General features: G+C 38.4%; 1 protein-coding gene across 5 annotated transcripts in view; it reads right to left on the bottom strand.

Annotated features, from left to right (window-relative positions):
- Tle4 (TLE family member 4, transcriptional corepressor) overlaps window positions 1-24,207 on the bottom strand; it is a gene marked incomplete at its 5' end in the record, with an annotated part of 126,135 nt that extends 101,928 nt beyond the window's left edge. For all 5 annotated transcript variants that reach the window (XM_055613768.1, XM_055613770.1, XM_055613769.1 and 2 more), the window contains 2 exon segments: window positions 22,934-22,978; window positions 24,144-24,207. In XM_055613768.1, coding sequence (XP_055469743.1) covers window positions 22,934-22,978; window positions 24,144-24,207 — 109 coding nt within the window.
- Window positions 24,208-25,250: the final 1,043 nt, after the last annotated feature.

Raw genomic sequence — 25,250 nt, 5'->3', positions numbered from 1 at the left:
GTCTCAGCCCATAACCTCTTACTCCAATGATAATCCCTCTTCTATGCACTGACCCATTCCAGCCTTATGTCTTGACAGTAGGAGATTAGCTGGAATTATCTGTTTACCAACTGCCTGGGAATCTTGGTATAAAGCAGATGGAGTTAGACCTGAAAACATATACTCTGAACAAACTCCAAAGTGATGCTGAGTCCACAGAACACACTGCTGGTCCATAGAACACACAGACCTCAAGCAGAAGATCAAAGTTTTAAAGTACATGATCTTGATGAGGGCAGCCATATGATCAGCAAGGACATTCCATGTGGCTACAGTAGAGAAGACACTTGACATATAATTCTGTAAATGAGCTACAATCCAGACCAAGTGGTTGGGATTTCATAAATTTTGTGGGCATGCAAAAATTGTTATGGAAGAGAAGAGCTAGAGCTCATCAATGAACCAGCTATAAAGGACTGCCCATGTAGAAGACCTACTCACGTTTAAATTTGGTTTGTTTGATTTCCTGGCATGTGTCATTTCTGACATTTAGGTAAGTCAAATCACTCAAAAAGAATGAGACATATATATTCTCACAGAACAACAAGAAAATATGCAAATTCATTCTGGACAACTCCTGACTGGTGAGTCAATGATTAAAGTTTCCATTCTGAATTCTTGGCAGGATGTGTGATTTAAAGTATTATTTAAAAAGAGAATGCAGATGCAGCTTAGCCTCCTTCTAATATTGCTATAGCAGATCACTGATCATCTGAGTCTTTTGCATTCAGCACATCTGCTAATGTACTACACCAGGAGAGCACTTTGTATGCAGAGTTCAAAATAAATTCTGGAATAAATCAATTTGATTAGTACCGCCCGTAGAAAGGTCTTAGTCATGCTGAAGCATCAAGGGCTCATAGGGAGTAAAAGAACAGTCCCTAACAGTCCCTAACAACTCAATGTACAGTGGGTCAGGAGAACTACACATGCTATAGTATATTCATACCCATACATACATTAAAGCCCTGTTCAAAATAAAGCATGACAGCCAGGCCCAAGGAGCCATGGACACAGCTGCAGTAACAATACCTCCAGAGAACAGAGAACAGGCGCCTTCTTAAGAAGGTTAAGAACTGCTACAGTGTTCCTTGTTGCATCAGCCCTGGGCATCAGGTAAATTAAAGTAGAATTCTACTTTTTAGTACCCAAACAAACTCCTCAATGTACTTGACAAACCTGTTTGACTACACTTTTGTTCAATGCTTTAATAATTGGAAATTTTCGGCCAAGAGAAAACCAACATCTAGCCTAATGTTTGCCTCTTGCTGGAGTGGTGCGTTCCACACAAAAAAAGAGCCTTCCTTCACACACGGACTCCACATCCAAGCCTCTTTCAAAAGCTCGCACTAGGTGATCAGTCCCTTTTCCCTTGAGGAAAGACATCTGGGACAGACGTGCAAAAAATTAAGCAGCAAAAAGAAAGTCCCATACAATAGACTGAGATCCACCTTGCTCCAATTAACCATAGAAAGCACAAATGTTCCCTGTGACCAGGCTTCCTGCTACTTTTACTTGTTTTGTTTGTTTGTTTTTCTTTTTTCTTTTAATACTCCATGAGTAAAGTTAAGTAAAGGTAAAGAAAACTACTGTTATCTATTTGTGTTTCAATAATCTAAGTTACCTTTAGAATGCACAGTCATTCTTCAGTGTCCAGAAGAGATTTACACTGCGACCCTCTGCAAACATCAAATCTGAAAATGCTTCTTATTCATAAAAGGGCAAGGGATTTGAAAAGAACTCATATATCCCTTCCTGTCTATGTTAAGTCATCTCTATAACACCTAACAGAACGTACATGCAATATAAATAAATTTAATATACTTTACTGCTTAGGAAATAAGGATGGACAAATATGTGCTCAATACAGGCAAATCTTAAAAATCCACTAAATCTGCAATTGGCTGAACACACATAAATGGACCCATGGACACAGAAGCTGATTGTGCTTCAAGTTACTTTAAAATTGTATCATGCATGGATATTTAAACACATGCACCTTAGTAAAGGCCTAAACCATGGATATATGACTGCCTGTTTATTCATTCTTCAAGTATTTACTAACTTTCTACTTACTACTGTCAGGACTCTTTAGGTACTAAGTGGAGACATGGATGAAGCGAACAAGAAAATCCCTGCTGTCTTGAAGTTCAAAGCATAGGGGTAAAGAGACAAAGACCAGCGCACAGATATACAAAAGGGAACTTCAGGTATTGAAAAGGTATCTACAAAAAAGATAATCTAGACAGAATCCTAGGGTAAGGATGAGTCTGGTTTGGAGAGAATAATCAGGAAAAGACAAAAAGACGTGATTTCAAAGTTGAAACGTGGCTGAAATATCATCTCAAAAAGCAGGTTCTGTAGCACATCTTGCAGAGGGTATTAACAAGTATATATGCAAAGGGCTCTCTGACCCGATGACCTCACTCTGCCTCAACCAAATTAAACAGCTCTCTTTGCTGTCAGACACCTCAAAGCCTCTCATTTGATACTATTAGCATAATATCTTTGGAATGAAGTACACAAAAAGCAACACTACTGAAACTTCCTTGACTACGAAACACTAAAAGTTCTCAATCAATAATTCTCAGAAAACAGCTGGTCAGTCGTTCATAAGCCAGACCTCACCCCAGATACATTAACTCAAAATCTCCAAAAGTAGGACCCAGGCATCAGTACCCTACTTTAAAGTGCCCTGTGTAACTCTAATGTACAGGCAAGACTGAAATCACTTCACTAGAATACAACACACATGGAGTAAAAGGAAAAACAACGGAAAGAGGTACAGAAGCAGTGCTGTGGCAGGCCTTTAATGCCATACTCCAAGCACTTGAACTTTACTTAGTATGTAACAGGGAACTACGAGGAAAAATTTCTAGGAAAGCAGTGAGAAATTACAGCATGTTAAGAGATCTCAATGTCTTTAGAGCTCTAACCCTCTTCTTGCCACTGATTACACTTAAATGGATGTGGAGAGAAGAGATTATAAACATAAAACATACTACAAGGGGAAAGATGGAAGTTGACAGATAATTTTAGAGTAAGAAAAAAAATGAATTCTTAAAGTACTTCTAACTTAGGAAATGCAACAATATGTCTCCGATATTGGCTTTCACTCTGACCTAGCAGCTGTGGCACACAGTGTAGTGAATGAAGAATGCTTTTCCCTGTGAGGTGTTTACAATTCAGCAAGGTAGATCAAATAGAAATCAACACAAGAAGCTAGGCCTTGTGGTGCAGGCCTGTAATCTCAAGTACTAATGAAGCTGAAGCAAGAGCATCACAAGTTCAAAGCCTGTCTAGGCAACAGAGTGAGTTCAAGGACAACCTAGGCAATGTAATTGGGCACTGTTTGAGCATATAAAGTAAAGAGAGCTTCGGTTATATAGTTCATTGGTAAGATCCATACAAATTCAATCTCCCATTTTGGGTAAAAGGGTTAAGGTTAGTGGGGAAAATCCCTTACATGAGACACAGTAAGCATTCAGTCTTTAATAATTTACTATTATGCCAGGTTCCGTGTCACATTTAAAACAGTGGAAGAACTGATGGGACTTACAAAGCCTATAATATATTAAATGAGATGGATAGTATTTCTCAATCATTGAGGCAAGAATGTTATCCTGAGAGACCAGGATAAAGGGAGCCTGAAAGATAAAGACAGAAAGGCAGGATAAGAAAAGACCGTTCTAAAAAGGGGTATGTGCCACACCAACGTGGGGCATTCACAGCACAGGAAACGCAGTGGCAGCAGAAGTGGCTAGAGAAGTGGTTCTGAGAGCCTAGTGGCCAGGACTGTTCCCACCAGGTGAGACTACTTAAGACACTACCTTATTCACAGCGAGTGATACTAAATATGGTGGCAAAGAGTGCTGTATCGGGTCATACCAACCATCCTAATAATCAAGGTGAGCCTATTTTGTGTAGGCTGTATCACTTAATGCTCAGAGCAATTTAAGATAAGAACAGTAAAGTGTTAAAGAAATCATCATAATCAGAAAAAATAGCCAAGGGAAAAAAAAAAGCAAGCAGGAATAGCCGGGACAGATTCTAGAAAACCTGTGGCCTGGATTCCTGGTGTGGCTAAATGAATAAGAAGGAAGCACAGAGATCTTGTCCTCCCATGAGGACTTCCTACCTGGAGAAACTGGGTAGACTGGTTAGTTGACTTCCTTACATAGGCTCAATGAACCTCAAGCAGGCTGGTGGGGGAAGATAACATTTGGAAGCATGTTGAGCTTAACTATCTATGAGACACTCAAGGAGAGAGAACAAAAGAAAGGCAAAGCTCATCCACTTAACAGTGAATGAGACAAAGCAGCCACAAGAGAACAGACCACACTGAGAATACAGGCAGATTTTCACTGCCCCTAAACATAAACCAGTAAACAGAAATACAGAGACAGCAAAGGTTACCAGCAAAAAGACAGCCAAGAAGCCAGGATAGTCTCTAGAACAAATATCTACTAGACAATAATGATAACCAGAGTGACAGTAAAGCAAGGAGACACATTGCATGGTATCATGTGGCTGAACTGAATTTAGACAAGAGAAGGAGCCTATGACACAGAAAAGAAAGTCAATGTCCAGATACACATCAAGGTAGGGAAATCTAAGGTTTGTGTCAAGGTTTGTTTTGGAGAACAGTTATAAGAAGGGGTGGCAACAACTCAGCCTCAAGTGACTATAAACGTTCTGAAAAACTGAAAACACAGCAGATATAAATCATCAACTAAGAATTCCCAGATCTGCAGGTGATTTTCTAATTAGTAATTTAGTTGAGCCATGACTAAGCAAACTCCCAATTGATTCCAAACTCCATTTCCACAACCTTGAAATGAGAAGAGCTGCCCCAGATATGGATGGCAGAAGTACTCATTCGAACTGGTGCATGAATAAAATCCTTTAAGGTAAATAGTTGCTTTAGAACAAAACTGAGATTAGATAGTACAACAAATTGAATGGCTGCATTGTTAGGTATTGATTGAAGCTCTGGGCTCTTGCTATCTCTCAATTAAGAAAGTATCCATCACTAATTTACACTACACAAGGGAAAGGCTGTGGTGCTCATGAGGAGGCCAAAGAAAGCTCTAAGGTAGGAGACATCAGACTCACTGTACAGTAACAAAGGACAGACAGTGCTTCCTGAAAATATGCTGCCTCTCCACTTTGGTGTACTATGACCCAGAAAAGACATTCTTAGTATTTACGTTCTGCTACTGACAAGGGATCTCTCTTCTGTTTTCTCAGTAAACAGATACTTGCCCTGGGTGCAGTAAAAACTTATACATGGTAGTAAGGAGTAGCAGCAGCTTCCAGGTACAAGAGGAACAGTTGAGATTGATTTTAAAGCTTCTTTGATGATGACATGGTCCTAAAATTTAAGACTACAGAATAAAAGTTATGTGAGATTTATAAAAATGTTCTTTTCATTGAGTAGATGGTAAAAAGTGAGGGAAAGAAGAACTCTCTGAAAGAATTTACAAGTATTTAGAAGAATTTATACAAGTTTTACATTCACAGAAGCACAACCTGCAATGCCCAGAGCTGCCAACTTGTGAACCTGTCAAATATCTTAACCATGCTGTCATGTACATGCCACCTAGAGCTTGATCAGACCTTTAACTTAACTTGCTTTTGTATGTATTTAAGATCACACTTTACAGAAAATAAATAAATCATTTTATTTTATGAAGTTCAATCTCAGCCTACACTTAAGACATTCACCTTATAGATAACCTTGATGAATCCTTAGATTGACAACATACTCTAAAAGTTGTCCACCCCCAGATAATCACCAATTAGCAAGACAGGAAAGGGCGTTTGGCCAGGATGTAAATTAATTACTATTTAGTTCATATGGGTGGGGTTTTGTTTCCTGTTTTAAAGAATAAGACTGTCCACAAAAGAAGACACATGTTAATTTATATTCCAACACAAATTCCTTATCTCTTTACCCAAGTTTCACAGAGCTGCCCCAGTCCATGGATCTTGCTCTGGGTAACTCTATTCCACAATTAACAGTACTAAATCCCAAATTCTGCCTTCTTTTGTCTTAAGTTTTATTTTATGTTTCTCCAAGGCAGCATGCTGCTCCAACACAGCCCTAAGAAATAAAACATTTCTTACCTTTCTTCCTGGCCTATGAAAAGCTAACTGTCCACAGCTGTAACACTACTTAGGAACTAAGTAAGTGAAGGCCTGGAGCAGTTCTCAATCTTCCTAATGCTGCGAGCCTTTAATACAGTTCTTCATATTGTGCTGACCCTCAACCATAAAATTATTTTGCTACTTCATAACTGTAATTTTAATACTGCTATGAATCCTAATGTATCTAATATGTGACCCACAGGTTGAGAACCTGTTCTACCCACAGAAAACTGTCTCTAGGACCTCTAATGTACCTGTCTACGGTGAGGTGCCTCTAGTACTTGTAGGTACCAACAGTCACAGGTTTGTCAAGTCCCTTATACAAAAAGGTCCAGTACTTATACGGCAGCTACGCACAACTCCTGTATACTCTTAATTCATCTCTTGAACACTTAAAGTAGCTAATGCAATGTAAGTACTGTGAGTAGTAATTATTACTTCATTGTTTAGGGAACAGTGAAAAGATAAAGCTATCTGTGCATAATCAGTACAGACAAGTCTTTTCTCAAATCTTTATCAAGTTACCCATCATATATATTTCTGACACTTTAAAGTGAAATAAAAGCACACACACCCAGTACTTATTTTCAGGTATTCACCATGAAACCTGACTGGTGTATTCACTGAGAGACAGTGGACAGAGGGAGACAATGTAGTCCCCATCTTGAGCCTTTGCCTAGTCCACTGTAACTCCTTTAGCTTGCTGAAATTCTGTGAATATTTAATTTCCTTTAATGTTTCTTTCTATAGCAAAAACAATGCATCTAAGCCCTATCTTTAAAACAAAGCATGTAATAAACCCTATCTTTAAAGAGCTCAATCTAACTTAAACTGAAAAGAAACTTTGGAGAAAGCATCCAGAAGCACAGACCCCATGATACGCACACCACTGTTGATTCTTTTGTTGATGATCATGCCATTACATTCAAATGGCCCAAAATTAACACTACCTATGTGGGTCCGTGATAGGAAATTTAAAGCTGTGGTCAGATTTGAAGAAAGCATCTCACATCCCAAAAAGCAATGTATGTTTCTGATGGTTACAACAGGCTGCATGACAGAGCAGTAAAACCACACCACACCCCTCTTCAGACCAGATCTGTGGCTTCATGCCACCTAGCAATATTTTGGTTTACCAAAATGTTCTCTATGGGCTTCCTAATTCCATGGATACTCAACTTTTCTTACTATAACTGCTATTCTCACTCAACTACAGAAGCTTGAGAAATATCTAAAAGGGTACCATAACATATGCACCACATTGGGGGAGATATTAAACACACATAAATAATTCATTTAATAAGCAATCTATTATAATTCCTGTTTAGCGCTTCAGAAACATAATGAAAAAACAGAAGTAATTGGGTTTTGTTTTTTTTTTTTTTGAAACATAGTTCTTCAAGCAAATTTAAATTCAGCTTCATATTTGCTAAAGACTTCACAAGTCAGTAATCCCAGCACTTGGGGAGGCAGCAGACAGATCTCTGTGAGTTTGAGGCCAGCAGGGTCTACAAAGCCAGGACAGCCAAGGCTACAAAGAGAAACCCTGTATCAAAAAACAAAAACAAAAAAAAGGAAAGAAGCTAACTATGTCAACTTATAAAGATGGTTTCAGAGTACTCCCTAAGTACAATATAGCAAATACTGACACAGCCCTGGCATTGTATTATGTATTTTAAGTAGTCAAGAGATGGTTTGAAGTTAGGAGGAGGATGTGCACACTCACATGTAAAGTGGTAGTGAGCCTCAAATAAGCAGGAAGAAAGCAACAAAAGTATGAAATGTCAAATACCAAAGAAAGCAAAGGATTTAGAAGTGTACCTTGAAGGCAGGGATGTACATTATCTTACCAATCACATCCTCAACTAAAACAGCCTTCAAGCTCTTGCTTGAAGTATAAAAAGTTCTATTCATTTCAGTTTTATCTGGTTAAAGCAGAACCTTACCAGACAAGCTGTATCACACATTTGCAAATAAAGGTTTTGTACCGAAATGTACTATAACCAACCTAGCCACTTCCAAATTTAGCCCTCCTGCTAGAGCTGCAGTGTTCACTCTATACTCCACAACCTAAACGAGCCTTTTTACTTGAGGTATTTTGGAATTCTTAGAGCATAATTTCTCCATCAAAAACCCTAAATAAGCACCCTCTCCCCCCTCCCCCCCCAAAAAAAAGAAAAGTTAAAACAATAGAGTAGCTGTGAAATTGTTACATTTTACTGGCCATTTTAGTTTAAGTGTCTTTTTTAGGGTTTTGGTTTTTGTTTTGTTTTCTGTTAATCAAGGTAGACATGCTTAAAAAATCACACTCCAAACATATTCAAGTCAAGCTTTCAAGTCTACCACATTCACAGCACAATACAGGAAGGAAAAAAAAAAGGTAAATAAAACTCTGGAGGTTGACAGGCAGTGGTGGCACACACCTTTAATCCTGGCACTGTGGAGGCAGAGGCAGGAGGATCTCTGATTGGAGGACAGCCTGATTTACAAAGTTGGAGGACAGCCATTGCTACGTAAGAGAGAAACACTGTCTCAAAACCAAACAAACAAACAAAAAGCTCACAAGCTCACTGATTATGTGTCTTAGTTACAGTGACTACTGCCCTAGTGAAACAGTATGACCAAAAGCAACTTGGAGAGGAAAGGATTTATTTCACTCACAGGTCCACACAGCAGTTCCATCAAAGCAGTGAGGGCAGAAACTCAAGTAGGGCAGGAACTGGAGGTAGGAGCTGATGCAGAGGCCATGGAAGAGTGCTGCTCATCATAATTTCTTCTAGAAGCCAGGACTACCAGCCTATGAATGGCACTACCACAATGGACTGGGCCTTCTCTCATCAATCACTAAAAGGAAATGCCTTATAGCCAGGTCTTACGGAAGCATTTTCTCAATTGAGGCTCCCTCCTTTCAGATAACTACTTTGTGTTAAATTTATATTCACCATGTTTTAGACTTAAATACTTAGAAAACTCAGGATTCCACTTTATTTCTTTTTCTGTAACTCTATTTTTTACAATAATTCTTTTTTCCCCATTTTTTAATTCAATTTATATCTCGAGCACAGGTTCCTCCCTCTCCTCCTCCCAGTCCCACTCTCCCTCCTGCATCCCTCTCCCCTATTCTGAAGAATAGGAGAGCCCCCTAACCAAGACACCTCAGCTCATGTATTCACATGAAGACTGAGCTCATCCACCTCCCCTGTGGTCCCAAAGGGAAGTTCCATCAGGAGGAAGTGATCAAAAAGCAGGCAACATAGTCTGTGTCAGAGATATGCCCCACTCCCCTAATTAGTGGACAGACATGAAGCCTAAGCTGTCTATCGGACTTATCTTCTTGGGTTCTATACATTGTAGTATGTCTATCCTGTACTATACAACTAAAATCCCCTTTTAAGTGAGTATACACCATGTGTGTCTTTCTGGGTCTTTGTTACCTCACTCAAGATGATCATTTCTAGTTCCATCCATTTCCCTGCAAATTTCATTATTTCCTCGTTCTTAATGGCTGAGTAGTATTCCTGAACAGAACACCAACAGCTCAGGCTCTAAGATCTACAATTAACAAATGAGACCTCTTGAAACTGAAAAGCTTATGTAAAGCAAAGGACACTATAAATGGAACAAAACGTTAATCTATAGATTGGAAAAGATCTTCACCAATCCTACATATGACAAAGGGTTAATAAAGAACTCAAGAAATTAAACACCAACAAACCAAAAAACCCAATTAAAAAATGGGGCACAGAGCTAAACAGAGAATTTCCAAAAGAGCAATATGGAATGGCAGAGAAGCACTTAAAGAAAAGCTCAAAGTCCTCAGTCATCAGGGAAATGCAAATTAAAACAACTCTGACATTCCATCCTATACCTGTCAGAACGGCTAAAAGCAAAAACTCAAGTGACAAACATGCTGGTGAGGATGTGGAAAAAAGGTACACTCCTCCATTGCTGGTGGGAGTGCAAACCTGTACAAACACTCTGGAAATCAATCTGGCACTTTCTCAGAAAACTGGGAGTAGCCATACCTCAAGACCCAGCTATCCCACTCCTGGGCATATATCCGAAAGTTGTTCCACCACACAACAAGGGCATTTGTTCAAAAATGTTCACAGCTTTAGCTGTAATAGCCAGAAACTGGAAACAACCTAGATGTCTCTCAACTGAAGAATGGATAGAGAAACTGTGGTACATCTACTTTATTTCATTAGAACTAGACAAAGTCAACTGCAATGGACTTTGCCCTAAGCAGAACCTATGTGAAAGAACAGAAGGGCTAATTTGCAGCAAGATGTGTCCTGATCCCTTTGCTGCTAGAGCAAATCAGGCAAAGGGACCTATGGAATTCTCAACTAGCCCCAATCTACAATATTTATCTTGGTACCGCCCAGACTGGTGTCCCAGGGGGGAATGCTGGGATGACTGAAAAAGTCAATCCTTCTGAAAATTTCTAGGAAAGGGTTAAGAATAATTCTAGTGTCTTTTAAGAGCCTCATATAAAAGTGCCCGTCCAATATCGTCAATGAAAAAAAACATTCGGTCTTGCATAACAACAACCATCTGGGTGGTTCTGGTAGAAATCAAGAATCCAACAAGAAGCTGAAGAGTAAAAGGTCTCCTCTACTCTTGAAAGGATTTTATTACTTTCTTTAGTATTACTCTCTGGAGCTGTTTCTTAACCTTGACACTACTGAAATTTTAGGGTGTATACTCTTTGATGTAGAGACTGCCGTGTGCACCGCACCCGCACTAGAAGCCAGTGGACAACCTAAGTTGTGGCAACCTCAAGTACCAACAGATACCACCAAATGTCTCCTGGGGAAAGCCCTGGTTTGGGACTTCTGCTCTGGAGCAAGAGGCTTCTGAACTTCTTTTGCTTGAGTTTCAATTTTCTTTCTAGAGCAAAGTATTCCCAGGACAGGGTGGGAGGGAGCATACAATTGAACATTTCAGTGCCAAGACCCCCACCTATCCCCACTCCAGATAGGGATTCAAAAGTTCTACTGTTATCTAGCCATTCTCATGTGATTAAAAGAAAAAGGAAGGTACTATGCTTTTGTTACAAATCTCAATCTCAAACAAGTAAGGCTATCTAGAGCCTGTGATCATCAAGCAAACAATCAGCTATAGAATCTGCAATAAGTAATAATTTATTGCACACTAGTTTGCAACAACAACAAAAATCTTGATCAGATTCTTTATCACTTGTAATTTTCAAACTAGTTGTATACACAGCACAACAGCAGTCTACCAGGAATTTTAAAAAGCAAAAACTTGCCACATCGAAAGGTTCACCAAAGACACAGGCATTACCAATGGTTCAGAATGTGAGCTCTGAAGCCAAAATTTCTTGGACCTGAATATTAATCATGCAACCTACCACCTGCAAATGCCTTATTATCTTGGTTTCTAGTACAATAAAGATGCCTTGACTCCTTCCTCAAAAATTGGGAAGTTAAATTAAGACATCAAAATCAACTCCTGCTTCCTGGTGTCCATGAGGTACTCAGTCAACCTGGACTTATGATCAATGATGCACACTGAAAATCTAACTGTACACAGTCAGTATATATAGAATTCTTTCCCTAGAAAAAGAACTGCTATGATGTGCGGCCATAACTGTTCAGCAAAGCTTAAAAAAATAGTCCATACCGTAGTAGATAGCCCTAGACCATGAATCACTGGCAACAAAATAATTATCAGAACTATCTACAATGTCCTAACGTTTCCAGTTTCTACCCAAAAGCACAAGCAAACAAAAACGAAACAATCGTATTTCCTCTTACACAACATTCTTAAACCTTAACTTTCTGAAACAACATCATACAATTAAAAGATAATTTAGAAGCTGGAGAGATGGCTGCGTAATTAAGAGTGCTGGCTGCTCTTCTAGAGGACCATATTCAATTCCTATCACCCACATGATGCTCAACAACCATCTGTACCTCCAACCTGACACCTTTGCCAGCTTTCCATGGGCACTGCATGCACCTGGTGCACAGACACACACGTAACCGAAACACCACATAAAATTTAATTTTTAAAACTTAAAAAGTTAATAAGAGGCTGGATGTTGTGGCACATCCCTGTAATCCTGGCACTCAGGGAGGCAGAGGCAGGTGGATCTCTGTGAGTTCAAGGCCAGCCTAGTCTCCAAAGCAAGTCCAGGACAGCCACAGCTACCCAGAAAAAGCCTGCCACAAAAATAAATGAATGAATGAATGAATGAATGAATGAATGAATGAATGAATGGAAAATAAATAAAGTCTACTTTTTATTTTTGTTTGTGGTAGTTAAAACTGAACCCCAGTCAGCCTTGCATACTGGGTTTAACTTCTAGCTTCCTACATCCAACCCTATATTTTAGAAGTCACCAAGCACCATGCTCAGAGACTTGTGAAAGAATTAGGATAACATACTCCAAACTCTGATTGCCTTTTTGCTCATTATAAAGTAAAGTTTTCCCCAGAAGCTCAGAAACAAAGAAAGCATGGAGAGGTATGTGGTATTCAGAATAAGGGATGATGCAGAATATACAAAAAAATGTAAAAAGTTAAGCCATTCTCTTAGCTATTCCATCATACACTCATTTGTTTCCTTTACTGGGTTCCAGGCTTTATTTTAGGTGCCAGGGACACAGCAGTAAGTAAAACACTTTCTTCCTTTTTCGGACTTTATATTGTCCATGAAAGAAGCTGATCACTACTGTTTTGAATCATAAAACCAAAATTAAAATTTCTCTGTTAATTTATTTATCAGTTACTTGTTTAAAATGGTAAACTCATTCTTAACCAAGATGACTAATCCAAACCTTCCCTAAGTAAAGACTTCTGGTGGGACAAGTCACAAAAGCTACAAGGATCTGAACTGTCAGGTTCACTGTCAGCCACATCCTTCCCCCAAGTGCCATGAGAAAAACCTCAGCCAGAGAACCTCATCTACAATGACTTTAGGAAGTAATCCCAGGGGCTGGTTACACAGCAGATAATAAACTCCTACATATCCCCTTTGCACACTTGTCCTGGAAAGAAATTATTACAAATCACATTATAATTCATACAATTTTGAAATTCAAACAGTAAACGCCAAAGGAAAAACATAAAACCTGGCTACTTTAAATCAGTTCTCGTACATTTTAATCTACACATTTGACAATAGCTGTTCTAAGGCTACATGAACATTACTTTAGCCTGGACACTAACCCTAAGAGAATCAAAACACTCAAAATCATCTACTAATTAACTGTGGAATTTTGTACCTAACATCTGGATTTCAGTTTACTCATGGACAGGATGAGGGTAATTCTGACATTACTAAGGCCTAAAGGAGAGATGGTAAAAGCATCTTGCAAAATATAAAGTACTACATAAGCAAATATACATTTCTTAGACCTGCCTACAATGTGCAAGGCCAGTTACATCCCCAGAACTGAAACAAAATGGCTGGCAGATCCTACTGCAGTTCTCTAAAGTCTCTACATCTCTGCCTTATCACATATTGAAAAGCTGAAGTAAATAATAATTCTATAATTTCATAATGTTAGTAGAAAAGAAGAACGACCACCTGCACAATAAACTATAGAAACTTGCTTACTATTAGAATTATACTTTTTCAACAATACTATACCATCTCACTACCTAAACTATCATTACCTCAAAACTTCCGCAGCCCTCTAACAGAACTAGGAGATGTGAGAGAAAGTCAGCTAAATACACACAGTAAAGATCAATATCTCCCCTCTTACATTCAAGCCACATATAGTTATTAATAGTAGAACTCCTCAAATATATACTGACTAGTAAGAAAGGTCTTCAAAGTGAATTTTAAATTCAGTTAGCAGTGATTCCCATTTTCAACTTTAAAGGACTGAACACACCAAAATACATATTCTACTTTAACTGTTCTCATTCCTGAACCCCATGTTCAGCTGTTTTTACTTCCTCTTTCTCCACGTCACTTTCCTATACAAACTTCACTAAAAGAACCACCAGACTTAAAGGTTTGGTACAGGTTGTCTATCCTGCAACCCGAATATGCCCTGAGAAAATACTAAGCACACAGGCGCTGAGCTACTACCCGAATGCAAGTGTTCTCTCCTCCAGCTACCGCCTGAGCATCAGCACACTCACGTCAGGCATGCTGCAGAAAGCAATTCTAAAAGTGGAGCTTACATGCTGACTGGAAGGGGGAACGGGTAATAAACAAGTGTGTGTCTAGCACAGCCTGTTTGTGTGGCATGCTTCAGGAATGAGGGAGAAGCCAGGTTGATTAAACACTTTGCTAAAAGTGGATCTCAGCTTTAGATTTCAATTTGCTGATCCCAGACTCCCTCTGGGTGGGGCACTGACACTGAAGGGTGAAGGGAAGGGAACAGTTGAACTCCAGGCACAAGCAAGCAGATCAGATCTCTCATGAAAGGTAACAGTGTAATGCTCATAGGCTGATACCTCAGTGCCTTACTTCTCTCCTTGCAGAAAGCAAAGAACCTGATAGAAAAGAGCACAACATTATTTGTTACTTAAAAACAGTTGGGCCAATAGTGAGAACTCTAGAAAGGGAAGTTAAGAAACTTTCTATTTCCCCTTGAGCCACTGGCTCTCCTATGTGACCTCAGGCCTATTCACTGACCTTTGTGAACTCTGGTATCCCCACCCATGTGCTGATCCTTCCCAACTGTCACACGAGGCTAGTCTCTTAAGCCCTTAAGCTTTAGTGTCATCTGTTAAGGAGGCCAGAGGAACAACACTGCTTGGCAATCCGTAGGGCACATTACTGACAGAAGCTATTTAAATAAACACACAGATCCGAACTTGCTACCTGCTTTACGGGAGCATGTAAAATGCTTAAGCTCTCTGCAAAAAAAGGTGTTACACAGTGCTGGTGTTTTAAAATATACAACAGGATTCAAAATTCTTTCTAGTCGAGTTCCCAGGCCTTTATAAGATCTACTATCAAAAGAACCCACAGACCTTTATAAGCAGAATATAGAGATGGAAAGTAAGAATAAAACCAGGTGTGGAGACTCACATCGGTAATCTCAGTACTCAGAACCCGGAGACAGGGGGATTAAGAATTCAAGTCTGGTCAAGGCTCTACAATGAGATCTTGTCTGAAGAGAAACTAGCAGCAAAGTCAAAGAATCGCTGCCCATCTCCCTCCCAACCTCTCGATTGCCTAGGTGGCTGCAGTTAAGGAGGAGGAAGCTGCAGAGCTCTGAATGTTAGTTGGAGAGAAGTTATGCCTTTTTTCTGAGATGCTGAAGCCCTTACACAAAACAAATCCATATGTATTTATAAGAAAAAAAAATCCCCAAAAGATAACACAATAACCCATCTCCCAGAGGATAGAGTGCCTAACGGGTGTCCTGTGCTTCTTTGACCAACCAGCTAAGAAAATCTATACTTTGCCCATCTGTCCCCCTAGATGGAATACAGGTTACACACTGCAGTTCTCTAAAGGTAAGTCTTGGCTTTGTGATATAGAAATAGCAAGAGCCTTGCATCAGTGCTGTGGGTCAATTCCAGGATAACAGAAAGGGTATATAGTTTTGCAGTGATGAAGGCCAGCTAAATCCCTCTTTACAGACAGAAAGCAACTCCCACTGACAACTGTTACTAAGGCAAAGTCAAAATCTTGCACTTTGGCTAAGACTTCTAAGGCCTTTCCCTTAGTCTAATAATTTCATAAATTGTCTTCAGTGTACCAACTTTGAACAAGTCCTAAACCTTACAAACTGTCATCATTGGTATAAATCAGTGTCCATGCTTAAATGTGCTGTCTCCTGCTTCTCTCCAACAGCCTTGTTTGCAAAAATGATATCCTGGTCTATATAAGACCACTAGCATCTCTCCAGTACCAAACTGGAGTATAGTTTCTCTTTACTGTATTTTTTTAATTGTGCGCACGCACATTCATACACGTAAGTGCAGATAACCAGAGGCCAGAAGATGGGGTGAGAGTCCCTGGAGCTGTAGTTACAGGTAGTTATGAGTTGCTTAGTATGGGTGCTGGGCATATCACTCCAATCCTCTGCAATAGTATGCACTATTAACCACTAGGCCATCTCTCCAGCCTTTTTTTTTTTTTTTTTTTTTTTTTTTTTTTTTTTTGAGACAGTTGCCCTGTCTGGATTGGAATTCACTATGTAGAAGAGACTGACCTCAAACTGACAAATATTTGTGTCTCTGCCTGTAGAACTTTTTAAAAAGAATGATAAAGGAAGGTGCCTTTTAGAAATCGTTTTTTTCCCTCTCTAACCAGCAAAAGCATTATCATCCCAAAGTCACAACCCAGGCTATCAAGTACGAAATGCAATAAAAGTTTCCTATTAAAAACAAATACAAAGAACTTCCACATGTTTAACATATAATTACCAACTTCCTTTAACTATTCCATAGGACAAAGAAAAAGGATCAATTCTAGGACACAGTAAATGAAAAAAAAAATGTAGCAATGAGCCTTGACTAAGGCCAAGAAAGCATCTAAGATGCAGTTCATTCTTGTGTAGCTCATTACTCCAACACAGCTCATAGCTACCCTGCCTAAATACAAATTTGTCAATCAAAATGATAAGTTAAACAAACTGGAAGTAGAGAATGAGGGGCAGTGAGTAAAAAATATGACTTTGAATGCTACAAAGAAATTCTCTCAAGAAGAAAAACAAAGCATCTGCCTTCATTTAAAAGTTTGAGTTGTGTGCGATTTCCTGCATCTAAGCACCTCCTTTTGAACTACAGAGAGGCCACAAAACATCACATTTTCCCCTCCTAGCTTTCCCCTTCAAAAACCCTAAGGTGATGATTAACAAACAGCCCCTCTTGTCCTCAGACATTCTAAGAAGCCACAGGAAAAGATAAATTAAACAGAAGAACCCTTCCTAAATAAACAAGAAACAGGCTCCAGGGGAGAAGACAAAACATCCTTGGAAGAAACATTAAGTAGCTTTCCTTGCTGACAAGTGGGAGACCAAGAGAAAGCTACCCAGGACCTCCCACCCACTGAGGCAGCCAGAACAGAGCCCATCCTGAATGGTTCCAGCCTTGGATGCTGGGCAGCTGCAGAGACTCTGCAAGGGGTTCTGGGTGGAAATCTAAAGGTCAGGAGCTCAAGGGCAAAACTGAAGACTATTCTACCAGCCAAGGGCTTCTCCGTTCCAGCAATGAGGTCGGGCTGAATCTCTAATTCATGGCCAATTCATTTCCTAACAGGGCAGCCTCCCAGGCAACCCATTCCAACCTACCACCTATTACTATATCACCATGTGCAGATCTGACCCTGTTTAATCACCCTTTGATTAGACATAATCCTTTTCTTGGGATCTTTATAAGAATTAAAGAATTTTGGCAGTATGCCCAGATCTGTGGTAAGCACATGCCAGATATATAATAAATGTTCGCTTCCACTGGAAGGAAACTCTTCATTCCACTCAACAATCACTACTTACGGTGAAAAAAAAAAATCTGTAGTTTTCTATGGCACCTCAAAACTAAAAACCTTACACAGAATGGAAAAAGGGGGAACCCAAAGACTTCAGAGACTAGGCCCCTAACATACCTACACACCCTAGGGGGTTAAATTTCACCTTCTGGATCCTCTTGCGGAGCAAAAATCGGCTCACTGGGTCATGACCAAGAAGCAGTATTAACTGCCACAATGCCTCTGGCAGGTTTTGTTTTTTGTTGTTTGTTTTTTGGAGGTGGTGTGGGGAATCTTAATTTAAATTTACACACATTTAGATTTACTACATAAGAGTAAAGATAGCTCCCACCCCAAAACATCCAAATGAAAGAGGTAAGTAAAAAAGAAAACACAACCAAAAATCTCCATTCCGGTAATATTAATCAGAATACTATCAGTGATCAGTAATCTTAAATTAGAAAATGCTGCTTCAAACCTCAATGGAGAACAAGAACATAATAATGAGTTTCCATTCTTTTCTCTCCCTTCCTCCTGGAGTTTATGTACAAGCAACAGAATTTTACCTCTGTACCTCTTCAAAACTTCTCAGCCCAGTGGCCAGTAGTAACCACCATTGTTTAGACATTATAAATTTTTTGTGTTTGTTTTGTTTGTTGTTTGTATTGTTTTTTCAAGACAGGGTTTCTCTATGTAGCCCTGTCCTGGAACTCACTTTGAAGATTGGCCTCTAATTTAAAGAATGCCAGCCTCTGCCTCCCACAAGCTGGGATGAAAGGTGTGTGCCACCAGGCCCAGCAGTAGATTATTCTTTAACAGCCGTAAAACTCAAGAAAATTGTGTAAGCAAAATTTTTCATTGGTTTATTAGTTATTCTAAAATAAAACACCTCACTTTTGATAATGCTTCCATTTTACAAATATGCAAGAGTTTAGCCATATTCGTTTCTGAAAAAAATCCACTATTTAAAAATTTGACTTTTATCTACATACTCAGACACCTGCTTCTCCAGGCCTTCTTTCAAATCTAAACATATACAAGATGTATAAGAAAATTGGTAATAACCCCCACAAAGTTATCTTAAGAGAAATCTGCTCTCAACAGAACTTTAAATAACAAAATGACTTCCACTGCAAGCACTGTCCCCAAGTAAATTGACTGCATCCTAGAATCAAGTACACTCAAGGCTGGAATGTCAAGCCAATCATATATTACTTCAACCTCACTAAATTTCTCCTTTTTCTCCAAATCCTAGGCTGCTTTCTAAAATAGTTCACTAAAAAGCACCAATCTAATTAACAACTGCTTCCACTGCAACAGCGGCCTTGATTTCACTTATTTACACATTAACTGCAGCCTCCTTTTGGCCAAGCCAGTCTATTCTCTGTACCATGCCGAGCCTTTTATCTGCCCTGGACAGCATTTTCTCCAGCAGATGAAGTAGATGCCGATTGATTTGCTGTCGAGCATGGTAAATTAATAGCAACAAATTGCTGAGGGCCCGTCTCGCTGCTCCACCATGCTTCGGCAGTTTTGCTTTATTTGCTCCATGATGGGCAGCAGTCGGCCTCTTCAAGTCAATTTCTTCTTAACAACCTGCAATACTTTTCAATGGTGAAAATAGAGCTGTTCCTTGTAAGTCAGAAATCAATATCCTATTGCCCTTAGAAAATGCTAAACAAGCAGTATTGGCAATCCACTTGGTACTAGAGGGTATCAGATATAATGCAAATCCATACTGCTTCCCTCCTTGAAGTTATTACAGTTTGCTAAAAGGTTCCTAATGTCATTTATCATCATTTACCATTGACCAAAAAGGCTATGATTATGATATCCTATCAGTTGGCAAGGCCTTTCATTTCAATTCAATTAATATTTTAGCAGCACTCAAATGGTTGTGGCCCAAGTCTTGTAATGAAATTTGCATGACTTAGAATGAAATAAGAATTCTGTTGCTTTAAGGGAAAATATTACACACAAGAATATGCACACATGACAAACACCTATTTTCATATAATTGTGCAAGTTTCACGTTTAGATTTTCTGGTGATTTTTAAAATTCAAGTACTAAGCAAATAAATTTCAGAATAGATCTTCAGATTTTAAAACACTAACAATGAGGAAATTGCGTGTTACTCTCTTCCCCCCTCTTCACATCACAGCATGTTCACCTATTTCATTTCTACAGGTTGAATTCACACATCAATGGTTCCTAATCTACATCCAACATCCACATTTCATAGTGGCAACAGCCAGAGTCTGATTCCATTAGGAAGGAGTTCTTCAATTACAGTGTTGCAGGCAAAGGACTCGAACAGCATCACCTAGCTGTGGTATCAACTGCACAGACCAACCCATCTGCCCCGGGTCACTGACCCAACCACAGCCACACTACATGAGGGAGCAGAAGAAAGTAACAAGAAGCATGGGTCAACTATCTCATTTAAAACAAGAACAAAACCCTGTAGACAGGAAAATCCTCCTCAGGGAATCAACACTCTTTCATTTTTAAAAACTCTCCTTTGAAGACATCACAATGAATTCCAGGTCATTTCTAACTCAGGTCCTAATTATTACTCCCATTTTCACACTAAAACTGATGAAAATGGAAAAGTACTAATTCCCACTGTGGCCTAGAACATTCCACTTGAACTTCTCCGAATTTTTTTTTCCCCAGATTCATCTGTTCAGCTCCATCAATCCTACTAAAGATTACTAAAAATTACGTTCATATTTTATGCTCCAATTCCATGTCATGTCACTGAGTTCCCCTTAAAAAAAAAAAATCCACTAATTTTACCAGACTAATGCTATTTACTCAGTTACCAAAATTTAAATTAATTATGTTCTCAAACATAATTGTTAAAAATTGGCAACATTACGCAGGCTTAATTAAGATTAAATCCAATTTACTAAATGTACTTTAATTGGTACTAATTACATTAGCTTTCATTTCAGAATGACAAATTCCCCATAGGTTTCATTTTATGGTTCTCCATCAGAATCAACCCAAGGCAACTAATGATGAGCATCACCAAAGAGAAATGGGGGAAAGCAGACCCTCCCTGTTTACCATTGCTTCATACTAACATCCTTTTATCCATTTGCTAAGTCAGAGTCATGGCTCCTTCAAAACCTTCATTTTCTGTCCCTGTGAAAAATCTCTCTAAAAATACTCTGTGTGGATGGCTGCAGCCAAGAACAGTGGGATATTACAAAAAAAAAAAAAAAAAAAAAAAAAAAAAAAAAAAAAAAAACACCAAACACAAAGGTTTCAAATGTTGGGGCCACCAATTACTAGGGTACTTCTGAGGCCTCCTGAGACTCATACTCTTGAATCCTTTGAGACACAAATCTAATAAGTGAATAAGCCTAAACCGATCTTGAGAAATAGGCCCAATTATGCCTCGGGGCAACTTCCTTGCATTATTGCTGCTTTCCATTACAAGGGTATCCAGTGAGTGCATCTGGAAGAGAGGCTAAGAGAAACTAAGGCTGTCTGGCTAGGAAAACAAATAAAGATAGATATGCCTCTGTGCTTAAGGGGAAAAAAGAAAAGAAAATATAATAAGTAGGTGGTTTGCAGGACTGTCTGTATTTCATAATGTGATAAACTGCCCTCGGGATTCTTGATATGATTGAATTCAAAAGCAAGAGGGGGAAAAAGGCAAAGTGTGCTATTCTTGATTTTAAATGGATGGCATTTGAGGCCAGCTGGACAAGATGACAAAATTTATAGTCATATAAAATCTGTAAAATTAAAGGATCTCATATATACCCCAATACCAAAATAAATGCATACAGCTATGAGACACTTATAGGTGTCCATGGCACAAGATCCACAAACTAAGTGGTCAGGGCAAGGCAAGTACAGAAAAGGAAGAAATAAAAAGGGACATTAATCTAGTCCATTCTTTAAAGAGACTAATTTTAAAAGGGTGCATTAAAAAAAAAAAAAAAAAAAAAGCCAAGCAAAAAGTATGTACAAGAACCAGACTATGTAAGCAGGTAATTGTATTCCTGGGAGGCAGAGCTAGAGGAGGTCCACCTATAAGCTATATACATTTTACTTAAGCAATATTTGTATGACTAAGCTAAACAGAAATGGCAGGTGCTGAAATGAAAATTTAAATATGTACCATTCAAACTACAACACGTATGTATTAGTAAACAGCATATATAATGTTCACACTGGCATAACTAAATAGTAGACAGCGTAAGAAAAGCTTGAAATAAAGTCTTCAGTGTAGATAATGTGGTAATTTTTCTTAACTTTGTATTTCCAAATATTATCTGATAACCTTTATTGTCTGAGCTGTCTTTTAATGAACTACTGATGTGGGCACATTCTGACCATGTGGCAAGAAACTATTTGGAAATTTCTTACAGCCTGACGACATCCTCACCTCATACCCTTTAACCTTAGAAAGTACACACAACACCCTGACCCCCCAAAGAAGTAAGACATGAAAAGCAGGAGGTTGCCCACCACCTCTTTCTCAGTAGGCAAATATACATGTATCTATCTGAAATGGCTGCTGAGACCTGTAGTCCTTCAGGAACATGACTTCAAAGAAATGCTTCCTGGAGAAATTGTCACAGCCATTGCCCAGGAGGAGCACACACCTAAATGCATACGCTATTTTTCCATTTAGGGAACTTAAACCGGATCATTTCATTTGACATCTTGCCCCCCCCCCAAAAAAAAAAGAAAGAAGGAAAAAAATCAAAACAAAACTCTCTGGTAGCTGTAGTAGTCATATATAACTATCAATGCTTTCTTTCCCCCCAGCCGCAAACTAATTGCTAGATTTCAAGACCCAAGGCTTAACATTAATCACATCCTTCTATCAGGTTCATTTACTCTGTACAAATTTTGGAAGTCGAAGCTAGAGTTCCTACTAAGACCCAACTAAGTAGTCTCTGGGGACCAGTACAAGGATTTTACATCTATTTCTTTTATAGCTCTGCAGATTTCATTTTGATCCTCCCAGCTCACTTTTCTCTCTATTTTTTCATAGTGATACAATGAAGGTTTCACACAATTTACAATTTGATTTATTAATATTTAAGGAAAGTTCTTTCATAAGAGAGTTTTGATTTTTTTTTTTACAAAAAGAAAATACACACTTGAAGTTTTGCATATTACTTTTGAAAGTGCAGGAAAGTTTAATATGCATTCTGATTTAAGAATAAAAATGTAAATTATTAAGTCTTTTAAAATACAGGTATACATAACAAATATAAAAAAAAAATCACAAACTACAATTTTCTTTTTTCACAGTGCATGAGTATTACTGTCACTTAAAATAATTATAAAGAAATAACTTACCTGCTTGTGCATTTCTATGTTCAACCCATAGGACATTTCATAATACTGTCAAAGAAGGAAAAGTAATTAAATCTGTACCTTTCAAATAATGTTTCCAGTTTGTTCAAAATGCCCAAGTACACCAAAAAAAAAAAAAAAAAAAAAAAAAAACCAAAACCTAACACAAAGGTCTAACCTTAACCAAAATATCCACAACATCTAAGTCAATAAATACAAAGGCTGCCCAGTTGCTAACTTTAAAAAACTAAAGACACACCCCAAGAGAAACACTTACAAAACTAATAAAAATGTCAAAATTCAGCATTCTTAACATAAACAAATTTCTTCCCACATCGTAAGCGAACGAATTTAAAAAGTCTGATGAACATTTGGTTCCACATGACTCTTAATTCCTAAGCAAAGCGGAAATATCACCCAAAATGCTGATGTTTTCAAAGAACTGTTGAAAAGTCTGATGCTACCTCACAGTTCAGTTTCTTGTTTTTAGTGTACTACTCACACATGCAACACAAGAGCTTAATGGAAAATTAATGAGTTAACCTGCAAGTTCTTTCAACACAGAATATAGTTTTGAATCATAAATACGCTTCATTATACTTCTATAAACACAGATTTGATTTCTCTGAATGGAAGTATAACCATGGTACAGAAAATCTGGCAGCTCAAATCAGTACTCCTAAGAACCAAAATAACACTACAGAAAATGAAAGCATTCACACAAAAATATAAACAAGAGTAGCATGATAAATAGGAAAATTTCTGAAAGGGGGTCTGGTGTCATATCCTATCCTAATCATTAATTAAAAGGCATAAAACACATTTAATTTTAAGAGCATATAGAAAAACTGCTTACAACTGCAGCAAGAGCAATAAAACAACAAAGACAACCTCAAACAAAACATTTTGCTTGTGACTAAACAAAAAATAAACGAGTTTCTTTTTCCATTTTTTTTCAATCTGTAAAAACAAAGCACAGAAAATTATACCCCATGCAACAGAACTTTTTGAAAATTTAAATCAAAGCTTGTAGTCAAATCCAAGTTATAACAACCTGGAATTACAGGTTGTTAATGGACACATACCCACAATCTCAACAACACTGACAGGGCCACTGTGATGTAGCCTGCAGCCTCTAGCAATTTAAAACATATCCTTGCTTTCGGTATCCCAAGCTAATGAGCACTTTGAATCTCTGACACAGTTCTCTTACCATGACATAATGCCGCTGCATCTCTGTCTTCTCACTGGCGAGTTTCTCACATTCCAGCTTCAGACTATTCAAGACATAAAATCATCTAAGTACAGTGTAGAACTTAACTTACACCTTTCAACTCCAAATCCACATCCTTTCCTCTAAATCATCGCCTCCTATTGTCAAATCAATGATATTAAACAGCACTTTACTAAGGAAAGTGGAGAGATAGAGAGAAATGAGTGACAAGAACCAGCCTGGACTTGCCTCTTCAATAAGGATAAGCTGTGGGGGCTGGGAAAGAAGGGTTTATGTTTTAAAGAAATAAACCCTCTAGCCAATTTAATTCTGCAACTTCACCCAGAACTGAATATTCTTCATTAAATTCACTTACTAAAACAAGAAAATTTAACATCGATGATAATTATATATATATATATACACATATATATACATATATATATATATATATATGAAAAACTAAGTCCACAAAAGTGCCACGGGGGGAGGGTATCTTTAATAGTCTATGAGATTGGTGAAAATCAGAATCAACACAGTCTTATGAATGTTTTTCCCTCCAAAAAAATACAGATAAGTTGAATGCCATGGGGGTTGGGAGCAGAAGCCTGTTTGGGTTCTTGCTTTTATGCAGTAAGAATTCTGCATCATTGAGAATCCAGCAAAACAAACATGTTTCAAAAGCATACCAAGTCTAAGAGCCTCCAAGTCTTGAAAGCACTGTTATTGTTTTTTTGGTTTTTTTTATTTTTAATAAAAGTAATGAAATGGCTCGATTGCTTACTTCTGGCTCTCAAACTATGCCATGGAATGGCAGAAGGAAGGAATCAAACCAGAGCAATAAAGAACCAAGGAGTCAAAAGGCCGCGGCATCTTCCCAACCTTCCATTCTCCTGACCCAATAAATCAATATTGAAAGTTTGGCCTCAGCATTTTCCAAGTCTCCTCAGTTTCGATTGTTCTGCTTCCTTTTCTGTTTACAAGAGAAGAAAATGCTTAATTTCTTTACACCTGCCTAAAGGAGAAGAGGCCCTGAGTTGCCTTTCCTACCCACAAGGGGAAAAAAAATAGTAATACCTTTTTGGTGTTGGGGGGGGGGGGGGGGGG

The sequence above is a fragment of the Psammomys obesus genome, unplaced genomic scaffold (assembly GCF_907164565.1).
Source record: "Psammomys obesus unplaced genomic scaffold, mPsaObe1.curated_primary_1811, whole genome shotgun sequence".
NCBI lineage: Eukaryota > Metazoa > Chordata > Mammalia > Rodentia > Muridae > Psammomys > Psammomys obesus.
Note: the sequence above shows the minus strand (reverse complement) of the source record. Positions and strands in the feature narration are given on the sequence as shown.